This window comes from Geotrypetes seraphini, chromosome 1 (genome assembly GCF_902459505.1).
Source record: "Geotrypetes seraphini chromosome 1, aGeoSer1.1, whole genome shotgun sequence".
NCBI lineage: Eukaryota > Metazoa > Chordata > Amphibia > Gymnophiona > Dermophiidae > Geotrypetes > Geotrypetes seraphini.
The window spans coordinates 290,564,338-290,577,018 of NC_047084.1; the positions used below are offsets into that span (position 1 = coordinate 290,564,338).

The 12,681-nt window shown below is 39.4% G+C and overlaps 1 protein-coding gene across 7 annotated transcripts in view; it reads left to right on the forward strand.

Moving 5' to 3' along the window:
- Positions 1-12,681, forward strand: part of DYSF (dysferlin) — a 539,803-nt gene that overhangs the window by 359,291 nt on the left and 167,831 nt on the right. For 6 of the 7 annotated variants that reach the window (XR_004540213.1, XM_033953409.1, XM_033953435.1 and 3 more), the window contains 2 exons: positions 1,641-1,682; positions 12,433-12,534. Coding sequence is in view for 6 of the 7 variants with exons in the window: in XM_033953409.1 (XP_033809300.1) it covers positions 1,641-1,682; positions 12,433-12,534 (144 nt within the window). In the remaining variant the exon portion in view is untranslated. The remainder of the gene's footprint in view (positions 1-1,640; positions 1,683-12,432; positions 12,535-12,681) is intronic. The other variant, XM_033953445.1, reaches the window with a different exon arrangement.

Sequence of the window (12,681 nt, forward strand, 5' to 3'; positions counted from 1 at the left end):
CCCATTGGTTTTTAAAGTATTTCCCTATAACTTCATTGAGTGTCCTAGTCTTTGTAATTTTTGATGGAGTGAAAAATCGATCCAGTTGTGTAAAAACAAACAAACAACAAAACAATGCGTATTCTACTCTACTCAGGATTTTGCAGACTTCAGTCATATATCCCCATTGCTGTCTCTATTCCAAGCTGATGAGCCCTGCAATTTGTTACAATCTGCATGTGTTTTAACAACTTTGAACAGTTTAGTTTCATCTGCAAATTTAATCACCTCACTCGTTGTTCCAATTTCCAGATCATTTTTAATAAGTTAAATAGCACTGGTCCTAGTACAGATTCCTGCGGTATGTCACTGTTTAATCTCCTCCATTGAGAAAAATGACCATTTAGCCCTACCCTCTGTTTTCTATCCAATAACCAATTCCTAATCCACAACTGAACTTTGCCACCTATCCCATGACTCTAATTTTCTCAGGAGCCTCTCATGAGGAACTTTGGTTAAACTTTCTGAAAAGTGTTATAGGGGAGATCCAGGAAATTACAGACTGATGAACCTAACTTCAGTGCTGGGCAAAATAGTGGAAACAATTATAAAACTCATGAAGGGGCATGCTAGAGGTATGTTTTAGGCAGGATTTGGGTGGGTTATGGGCCAGCTTAGACATGGACATCATGGGTATACATTAATAAGTTATTTTTTCTCTAATCTAGCTGTTTGTATCTTGTTCATTGATTTTTATGTGAACCAAGTCGAGCTCCTTTTGGGGAGATGACATGGTATATAAATTCAAGATTTAGATTAGATTAAATTGTGGTAGGTTTTGGGGAAGGTTTGGAGGACTTAGCATAAATTATATGGGAGTTATAGTGAGATGTACATCTGTCACCCTTTATGTGCTCCACTGCACTGTTGGCATGTGTATGCGATCAGTCCATTACAATGCTGGCCCCTCCCATGTCTAAATGATGCTGATTTGGATGTTTCTAAGTTGGACGCTGTTGTGGTCGAAAATGGCAAATAAAGTTAGACGTTTTGGAAGCCAAGATATCTAAGTAGGCGATTTTTCAAAAAATAAATATTTGGATGTCCTCTTTGACAATGGCCATTTCTACGCATCCGACTTTGGACGTCTTGCGGGAAACGTCCAAAGTCGGTCTTAGACATCCTTTTGAAAATGCCCCTCATTGTTACATAGAATTTTATATAGAATTAAATATGTTACAAAGAATTATACATGCTACATAAAATTATCAAATTGTTATCAAATTATACAAACAGTCTGAAGTAATACTGTACTGTATATCATAAATAGTAGCTGGCCATTAATATTGTCTTTGTTTCGGGTGACTTGTATTGTTAGTCTGAGTCTCTTTGAAACCCTGGTAAGTATTTCTTTAAAAAAAAAACACATATGTTTAGATGTTTTTGAAACAGTGTGTATACTGTGGTTGTGCTATTTGACAGAGGGATATAGAAATGACATCCATTTGAACATTGCTGCTTGAAAGTTTTAAGAATAGACTTTATATTTTTCATAGATGTTCAGTCTTTTTTAATGCTGAAACAAACGTTGCAAAATAACTATAATTGTTTTCCTTTTTTTCTTCTTCTTCTTCTGCTATTTTTGGATTGGTGTTCAACAGCTCTGCACTCCTGGCTTCTTCACTGAGGGGCTCCTTGAATGGGTACCTTTATCTTAAAAATCTTATATCCATCATTCTCTTATAAATTTATAATTATGGCTTCCATTTTATGGTAGAAATCAATACAATTTGCAGAATCCATTCCATATTTAGCCGCATCCTAAAAGGCCAATTACTTTTGATCATTTTTAATGCATATTCTAGCAAGTTTCAGTATAAAAATTTGCAGTGCTTTCATTATGACTTGAAATTGCCATGTTATTTCCAAGAAGATGCAGTTGTTCTTGAAAGGCTTACCCTGATGAATATCAGCATACTTATGATTATTAATATTGCTCCCCAGAGCTTACCTGCTTAAATGCAATATAAATAGGGTACCCCAAATTCTATATAAATGCCTAAAAAAAAATCCGAGCCAACTAGAACTGCGCATAGTGCAATTTTACAAGATGTGCGTAACTTTTAAAAAGCGCTTGTGTGTCACATAACTTTTAGGCGTTCCCATTTAGGCCAGCTAAAACCAGGCCTAAATGCCTGTACCTAAGTTGTATGCAGATCGAGCGTATTCTATAAGAATGTGTGTAACTTTTAAGAATGCCCATGATCCAGTCATACCCCCTTTTCAAATTCACGCACTAGAACTGGTGCATACTTTTAATAGAATCGAGCTGGACACACTGATTTACACATACAACTTAAGGCACCATTTACAGTATTTGGGGGTTACAGTATAATTTCATTGATAAACTTTCATCCAGCATTAATCTGATTCAAACACAATTTGATTACATTTGCAATTTTATAAACAAATCTTTTTTGAAGGAATATATAAAAATGTAGGTTTCTTTTAGAAGAGTTTTCCAGATAACTTGGAGGTTTTGCATGTTATAATTTTATTAATGTTTTCTTTGCTAATCAGCTTATTATATTTAAGAAATAGTAGAATGAAAAAAAACCTTGAAATATTTTGTATGATCTTTGAAGTGAGTCGGCATAGCCTTTATTCAGCATCTGATTAAAGCAATCAGTTCTGCATCCCAATATTTTTGTGGATGAATTTCACTTCAACATAATTAACACCTTGGCTTTCTTGAACATGGTTACAGGAAACTACTAGACATAAATTAGTAGGATAAAGAAAACCTCCCAGCAGTCTCTACCGAGTGGCTCTTGCTATTAGATCTTTTTGGAGTATTAACTTTTTATTTAACATATATGGTAGGTTACACAAAATTCATCATGTTTTACAGTGAGAAAAATGTTTTTACCTTAAAATGGAGGCAATATTTAATTAATAACATACTCATGAATTTTTCTAACCCCTTCCATCCCTGTGCTATGAAATTGGCAAAAAACCAAAAATTCATTTCATGGTTTTTTTTTTACCTCTTTATTCATTTTTAAATCTAGTTTTGTTTCTAGTTTTTGTCAAATTTGTCATTAGCCTTGTTAGTTTTATTTATTGTGATTTTGCTTTTATATTGTAATTTTATCATTATGTACATCGCTTTGAATTTAGATAAAGTGATTAATCAAATCTGTATTAAACTTGAAACTTGAAACTTAAATCAAATACATAGTGCAAACAGATGAACAATCAAGTAATATAACATACTGCACTCTATTCCAACAAATATATAGCTATTAAACCCTCCCCTCTCCCCTCCTGGATGTTGCCTTTGACAAATTGTTATTATATTTCCTATTTTATGTACTTTTAAGCACAGAACTGTAAAAAAAAAAAATTCATAATTTATATTTTTTCTTTCTATAATCAACAGTGTACAAACTACTGATTTTTTTTGTAAATTTTTATTGATTTTCAAACTAAAACAATGCAATACAAATAAAAGAACAAAAATTACTACATACATTGCATTATTATCTGTATAGGTAACATATATATCATTGAAAAATCTTCCATTCTTCTTGTTTTATCAGTAAAATAACATAGGACATATTATGTAATGATAAACTTAAATTACCCAAGTGTAACCATCAAGATTATTTCCCTCCCCCCAACCCCCCACCCTGAATGTGTATAAGGAAAGAAAGAAAGAAAGAAAGAAAAGATAAATAAACATTATAATTTCACAAAGTCAGTCAGTGGGCTCTACACTTTATTAAATGCATAACTCATACCCCTGCATTCTGCGTTTATTCTTTCATATCTGTATATAGTACACACATTCACCCATCAAAAAGTGTAATTAATTCTATCATGGTTTTTCCAATTACTTGTAATTAATTGAATAGCTATATTTGTCAAAATAATGAAAAGACGGCTCTTATGTTTATCTAACGTAGGTCTAACATGTAGTATCGCTCCACAAATTATGGCATCATATGTTAGTGGAACATTTGATTCAAGAATAAGATTGATTTGCCACCAAATTGACTTCCAAAATACAAATATCAGAGGACAATACAACAGATGATCCAAAGTCCCTACATTAATATGACAATGCCAGCATCTATTAGATTTAGAGCTATCCATTTTGTTTAAACGAACTGGGGTCCAAAAAATCCTATGCAATAAAAACAAACATGTTTGTCTAATAGATGCTAACGCTGTGCATTTCAACCTCCAAGTCCAAATTCATGGCCAACGAGATACAGAAATATACTGTTTTATCTCGATACTCCAAATATCTCTAAGACTATTTTTTTGGCTTTTTATTTAAAAATCCAGAAATCAATTTGTACCACTGAACAGCCTGATGTCCTATTAGATCTGTTTGGTAGCAAAGGATCTGCAAGCTATAATAAGTTTTTAAAGTTTTCCATTCAGGGAACCCACTCTGAATAGCCTGCTTCAACTGCAACCACCTATATTGTTGAGATTTTAAAAGTCCAAATGATTGTTGCAGCTGTGAAAAATCAAGCAGATTTCCATTAGACATAACATCATCTAACATATGAATACCTGCCTGTATCCAATTCTTCCAAGTGATCCCAGCAACGCCTATTTGAATCTTGGAGTTTAACCATAAGGACTGCAAAGTAGATTTCATTATAGGAACATCTGTTAATTTATCAATAAATTTAATTGTTTTCCATGTGTCCAATAAAATCACATTAGCCTTAGCATAACTAGGTATTCTGATATTTAATATATGAGATAGTCGCATAGGGGACAAGATTTTCCATTCAAGATATAACCAATCTGGCTGGTGTTCCAAGAGCTCAGGGGGGATCCAGTGCATACCTTGACACATTATATAGGCTTGATGATACCTATAAAAATTGGGGAAATTTACCCCACCCTCCGCAATTGGTTTTTGTAAAGATACTAAAGCAATTTTTGCATTTTTCCCAAGCCAAATAAATTTTGTCAGAATACCATTTAGCTTTTTGTAAAAGGACCCTTGAAAATAAACTGGCAACATACCCAATTGGTAACAAATTACCGGCAAAATCATCATTTTGACTGTTTGAACTCTCCCCCACCAAGATAAATGTAAAGAGGGGCATAATCGAAAGGGACGTCTAAGTCTGTTTACGTCCAACTTGCAAATCGTCCAAAGTAAAAAAATAGCTTAGAACACATTTTCGAAAAATATGTCCAAAATATTTTACTTTTGAAAATTGTCTAATTATACATCCTGCAGATCTGATCATCCAAGTCAATAAATCATCCATCTTTATACCATATTTTCGTCCAAGTCCAAAACGCCTAGAACAAGCATTAAGGTCTAGCACACAGGGAAATTCAGCGTGTGCTATTCCGCACGTTAAAGTCCTAATGCACCTTTGTAAAAGGAGCCCTTAGTATTATAGTTATGCATTCAAGTATTGTATGCTTGTCTTTAATATTGTAAAATAGCAAAAAACAAAACTTAGGTATCGGTATATTAGGCCAGAGTTTTCTTGATTCAAAATACCAGCGCCTAACTCAGTCCCTGCCTAAACTCCACCCTAACTATGATTACTTTTCTGGTAGGCACCGCTAGGTGCTGATAAGCTCCTATATCCAGGCTTACCTACAAATTCATTTTAAAAATTGTTTTTTAATCATTTTTTAATGATATATTCAATTATCAGTGACATTTAGCCAATTAGAAAAGAAATTAAGGGCTTCCTATGAGCATCGGAGCAATTACCTTGCTGGCCTGTGGTAAGAAACTCTTCTGTGGTTTAGTAAAACCCAGCGTAAGTTAGGCACCTAACTCACTAGGCATCCCAATCTAGGAGCCTACTGGAAGGTCCCAATCTAGGAGCCTACTGGAAATTGCCATTTATAGAACCAGGGCTTTACTGCCAGTAAGTTTTCACATGGTATCAGTGCTGGATTAAAGGATAGGCCCAGTAGGTACGTGCCTCGGACCTGAAAATATCAGGGGGGCCCCAGGGACGGCGTTAGGGGGGAAACAGGGCAGGGGGCCCCTGACTACTTGGTGAAGTCAGCTTCCCTCCCTTCCACTTCCTCACCTCCCTCTTGCCCGCAAGCAAACTGAACCCAGGTTGCAGGGCTCTAACTCTGCACATGCCGGCTTCCCTTCTCCCCTTTACCTCCGAAACAGAAAGTTATGTCATTCCTGTTTCGGAAGAGAAGGGAAGCTGGCGTTCAGTGTTAGAGCCCTCCTCCCACCCCCACCCGCCTGGGTTCAGTTTGCTCTAACACTGCTCATGCCAGCTTCCCTTCTCCTCCAAAACAGGAATGACGTAACTTCATGTTAAAGCCACGTGGCCTGGGTTCAGTTTGCTTGTGAGTGAAAGAGCAGCAAGGGAGTGGAAGGGAGGGAAGCTGACCTCACTTCACCAGGCAGTCGGGGGGGGGGGAGGGGAGCGGAGAAATGCTGCTGCACCCAATTGGGGAAAGAGAGGGAAAGAGGGAGAAGGAAGACCAGGAAAGGGAGAGGAGAAGAGAGAGAGATGCCAAGACCATGGGAGGGAGGGGAAGGAAAGGAGATAGCAGACCATGGAGGGAGAGGGAAGGGAAAGAGACAGATGCCAGATCAGGGGCAAGGAAGGAGGGAGGGAGAGAAAGGAAGGAGAGAAAATGCCAGATAATGGATGGGGAGGGACAGATAGAAGAGAAGGAGAGCAGAAAGATGCCAGTGCATGGGGGAGGGAAGGGAAACTAAGGAGATAGGTGCCAGCCCAGAGGGAAAGGGAGAGATAGAAGAGAAGGAAAGGAGAGAGATTCCAGGCCATAGGGTTGAGTGGGAAGGAAGGAAAGGAGAGGAGAGATGCCAGAGCATAGGGGAAGGTGTGGAGACAGAAAAATGGAAAGGGGGTGAAGCTGAAATAAATTATATACAAAGGAGAGAAGGGGCATAGGACAGACAGTTTATTGAAGGGACATAGAAAGAGGGAAGATGCCATATGGAAGAGAGAGAGAGGGCGAACACTGGATGGAAAGGTCAGAGAAGGCAGTGAATAGAAGGAGCGAGAGAGGGTGAACAGTAGATGGAAGGGGTAGAGAGAGGGGGACAGACGCTGAATGGAAGTGGGGGGGGACAGACGGGGAGCAGATGCTGGAAGGAAGTGGGGAGGAGAAAGAAAAAAGGGCACATGCTGGATTGGGGGAAGACAATAGAACTAGATGCTAGAAGGGGTGAGGGAAAGAGGTGGCAAGTTATAGGTAGACAATGAAAGAGGGAAATTGAGGTCCGAATAGTAAGAAAGAATTTAGACAGAGGCAGAAAATAAATTGAGAAGGAAGACCAGGAAGAACAGAAGAAGGGAGTGGAGAGAAAAGAGAAAGATGCCAGAGCGGGGGGTGGGGTGGAGAGGGGGAGGGGAGGAGACAGATATCATACCTGGGAGGAGGAAAGGAGGAAGGAGACAGATACCAGATCTGAGGGGAGGAAAGGAGGAGAGAGAGAGATACTAAAATCTGCTGGGAAGGAGGGAGCGATGGAAGGAAGGGAAGAAAACAGATGCCACACCATGGGGGGGAGCAGAGAGAAGTAAATAGTAAATGGAGGGGGGGGAGGGAGAGATGGAAGGGAGAGGCAGAGAGTTTTTGAAAGTGACCATAGAAAGAGAGCAAATGCCATATGAAATAGGCAGAGAGAGGGCACACAGTGGATGGAAGGAAGAGAATGATGAGAAGATGAGGAAAGCAGAAACCAGACAACAAAGGTAGAAAAACTTTCTATTTGTTTTATTTATTTATTTTTGCTTTAGGATAAAGTATTATTGTAGCTGTGTTGATAATCGTTTATTAATAGAAAATGGAAATAAGGTAATCCTATTTATTGGACTAATTTTAATACATTATTTACTAATTCAGAAACCATAACTTCTTTCCTCAGGTCAGGCCAGGGATACTGTAACAGCAGTATATTTTACTGACCTGAAGAAAGAGGTTTGAACCTCTGAAAACTAACTGAGAAATGTATTAGTCCAATAAAATGACGGGACAACAAAACACTGATCAAGATTGGTAGAATATCAGGCCCTATAATTTTATTAGTCAGCTTTATTTGCCCATGTGAGAATATGGGGATTGCTGAGGGAAGAAAAAAAACTTTCAAGGATGTGATTTTGAGATCTGTGCATTGTATTTTGCCCACTTTTTGCTGCCTCCAGATGTAGGAAATGAAAAATTTTTTGTACCCAGATAACTTGTAGCCATTTTTTCTAGTGGAAAATGCACAGGTAATTTCCTTCTGAAAACAACTACAAAGCATGTGTTTTGTTTCCAAGTACAGGCAGTCCCCAAGTTAAGAATGAGTTACATTTTTAGAGCTATTCTTAAGGCAGATTTGTATGTAACTCAGAACTTGGTAGAGTTTAAATTCTTGCTGCTTACCTCTGCTCCCAGCTGACAAAAGGGCCAACTGTCCCTACCAGCGTTCCCTCTAAGGTACAGCATGCACAAACACACATTGTTCTTAATGTGGCCATGCATCATTCCTGAATCTGCTGCAGGAGATGTGTAAGAGTCTATGCCACTGGAAATACTCAATGAAATCAAATGAAGCCGCAACTGCGTTCTTAAGCATGAGTCGTACTTAAGTCAGGCATCTCTAACTCGAGGACTGCTTGTATACCAAGGGACATACATCTTCAAAGGTTTATCCAGATTGTTCCGCTATATGTAATTTCCTAGATATTTCTACTTATTTATAAAATGTGCACATCTTTTTTAATGGACAAAAACAGTGAAAAGAGGGAATTGAAGTACACACCAAACAGCAGACAAAACAAAGCACCAAGGGCCTTCTAGATTGGGACAGCAGAGTTCTCTTTCCCCCCATTTTACTAAGCCACGGTGGCGGTTTTTACCGCGGCCCAGAGTGGTAAATGCTCCGACGCTGCTCCGATGCTCATAGAATTCCTATGAGCGCCAGAGTGGTGTCAGAGCATTTAGCACCCCCGGCCATGGTAGAAGCCACCACCATGGCTTAGTAAAAGGGGGGTAAAGAGAACTCTGCTGTCCCAATCTAGAAGGCCCTTGGTGCTTTGTTTTGTTTACCTGTTCTTTATGTTAAAAAAATCTTCCTTGATCCATTCTTCAGGTGTTTGTGCTATGCTAATTATTGATGTACATCAATGCGATGGTGCAGTTGAATTCTAGAAAAGGTTGGTAGGATGGTTCACGGTTGACTTTGATCTTAACTGTATTGAGGTGGAGGGGCTTTCTGAAACTCTAGTACTTTTTCCAGAAACAAAGTACCATAAGTGGAATGAGGAAAGTAGAATCCTAATAATAATTTTCCTTAACTGCTTGCTGATTTATCTAAAACAGTTTTGCTTGTGTTGCTTCTTCAAGGATTAGATTAGGAATTTCTTGGTCTATGAAACTTGATATACAGTCCGTGGTTTTGCCGACACCCTGAGTCACTATGCCCACAACACTTAGTTTTACAGGAATCCCCTCAAAATACTCATCTATGCCTGTAAGTAAAATGAGTGAAGTGCCAGCTCTCCTTACATTAAATGACTTTGATGCAAGCTAAAAATCAGTGAAGTTTCAGCTTTACTCTTAATTAGATAAACATTGCAGAGCCACATCAGGAAATTCAGGGACTTTATCATGCCCTTAATTGTTTTATTTTTGTTCATGATATGATAAGATGTTCCAAAGTTGGTTTGTTCAGTTGACACTGAATGAACTCTGTGGTTTAATAGGTTTGATTTATAAAAGTTTTCTTTCCCATATGCACAAAAATGGTATCAAACCCATCATAAATCAGACCTCTAGAATGTTAAGAATTTTGGTTGAGCCCTTCTCGACATTCTCATATATGAGTATGTATAGTTTATTTTGTACTGGAAAAACTAGGCAATATTAGACTCCATTATATAGTGCAGTCATGCATTTTTATTATACTGTAGACCAGGGCTGTCCAAGTCCGATCCTCGAGATCTACTGACACTGACAGGCCAGCTTTTCAGGATATCCACAATGAATATGCATGAGAGAGATTTGCCTGCACTGCCTTCTTGGAATGCAAATCTCTCTCATGCATGTTCATGGTGGATATCCTGAAAATCTGGCCTGCCAGTAGATCTCGAGGACTGGACATGGGCAGCCCCGCTGTAGACTTATTAATTATGGGCTCCTTTTACAAAACCATGGTAGAGGTTTCTACCATGGGCCGGTGAGGTAAATGCTCTACTGCTCATAGGAATTCTATGGAGCATTTACCTCGCCGGTCAGTGGTAGAAACCTTTACCTTGGCTTTGTAAAAGCCAGCATATACATTTACATTATATCAGTGGAGTAGTAAGGGTATGAGGTGCCCCACCCCGCACTTTCATTCTTTTTGTGCCCCCGCTCCTTTCTGCCACCCTACTCCACACATGTGATTTCCCTCGCCCCCCACCCATACCTTTACATCTTCGCCAGGGTGAGTAGATTCTCCAGCATGCCCCTTGTGACAGCTTTGGATTTACCTTTGAAGGTACTTCCTGGCCCTGTGACCCAGAAGTGATTCAGAGGGAAACCAGGCAGGAGAACAGCAGGCAGGAGAAGTTACTCGTGCTAGCGAAGATCTACAGAGGGAAACAGCAGGCAGGAGAAGTTCTCGTGCTAGCGAAGATCTACAGAGGTACGGGATGGGGGTGGGGTGGAGGCAGGGCAGGATTAATTTGTTGAGGGCCCCTAGGCACACAAGTACACTGGGCCCCACTGCCCCGCCCCACCTCACCATGCGCCCAGGCGGAAATAGGAAGCTGCGTCAGAGGGAAGCTTTGGGCAAGCAGCACCGCTTGCAAAATTACAGTTCCCTTTGCCTTTCTTACCCGTGTTGCTTGCTTGTCTTACTTTTCATCGATGGGGGGGAGCCGCGTAGCTGATCGGGGAGGGCCCGCATTGCCGATCAGGGGGGCCGCATTGCCGATCGATGCTGGAGGGGCTCATCGCCGTTTGGAAAAAACCATGTTGATGCACTCCTTCATCGGGCCCCCCTGACCATTTCGGGCACTAGGCACGTGCCTAGTGGGCCTATTGGTTAATCCTGCCCTGGGTGGAGGGATGGCGTGGAAGGATGGCACAAGCGGGGTGTGGTGTGGTGGGGAGATGCCCCCCTTACTACACCACTGCATCTTATAACTGTGCATCTATTTCAAGACACACATGTTTTATACATTTATGTTTTAAAAATGTGCATTATGGCTCTGATTCTATAAATGACACCTATAGCAAAGGCACTGAGGAATGTGGTGCATAGTGCTTGTCAATCTTCAGTTAGGTGTTGTTTATAGTATCACGCCTAGTGGTGCCTAAATTGGACTTAGGCGTTGGTACGCATTGTTGAGTTACTTGCCTGTTTTACCTTGATTTTATCTGCTTCCCTTTTGGTTATATGTTCCTTTTGCAATTGCTAATAAATATATAAAAAATAATAATAATCTTAGGCATTCTCTACTTATTCCAGGATTTTCTTGGCCTAAATACCAACGCCTAAGTCCAATATAGGTGTCTAGATGCAAAAACATGCCCAAGACCCACCCATGATCTACCCTTAACCATACACACTTTCTGGCAGGAGCCTTGGACAAGCAGTTGTAGGTGCCTACCATCCAATTAATTTTAATTTTGTCAATTATGAGCTTACTGTTGCTCAAATCGGACCAATTAAGTTAATTAAAAAAATAAGCGCTGGCTTTTACAAAGCTGCGGTAGAGGTTTCTAATGTGGGACGGCGAGGTAAATGCTCTGACACTTATAGAATTCCCATGAGCATTGAAGCATTTACTCCCTGGCCCTTGGTTGAAAAAGGAGCCCTGAGGTAGGTGCCTAGATTGCCTAGGCGTGCCAATTTAGGCGCCTAACTTCAAGTACTATTTAGAGAATCGGGGCCTAAGTCTCTCCACCCCTATACACTCCTACTTTGGTGTTAGACGCTGCTAAGTGCCATGAGATAGGCGCCTATCTTTTGTAGAATTGCACCTAAAAGGACAGGCACCTATCTCTCAATTAATTTTTTATTTTTTCAGTTATGAGCTTAATTGTAAATTGGCCTCAATTATGAGCTTGTTGAAGCTCATAATTGAAGCCAATTTACTAATTAGACACCTAACTTTATGCACCTATTTATTTAGGCACCTCTTGCAGAATTTTCCCCTAAATGATTTTATTATTTTCATTCCTGTTTTCAGTGCTTTTGCTATTGTATCTAGTTCAAAATGATGATACACTCAATTAGGAAAAAGGTCTGAATTATATGTGTGCTCCATCCTTTTAATTTCTGTACTCAAAATTAGGATGCATGGGTTTTGAAACCATTGTCAATTACAAGACAGATTTCATGGGAATGTTTTAGTTATGGATAATTAGCACATGAAATTTCAAAAGCTGATGTAAGTTTCTGTGGTTATTTATCCTACAAAGTCTGCAGATACAGACCTACCATATCCGCCACCACAGAGGGAGACCAATCTCTTCATGGTCCCACAAGGAATCAAACCAGTTCTGCAACGTACTGCCATTGAGGTGAGATCCTGTAGGTAACATCTAAAGAATGCATAGTTAGAAATATGAACTTCTTCATGGCATTCTTTATTTAAGGAACTTGTCTAAGGGGTTTTCCTTGTATTAGTTTTTGGAAGGAAAGACTTCCAATGTTGAAATTTTTTAAAT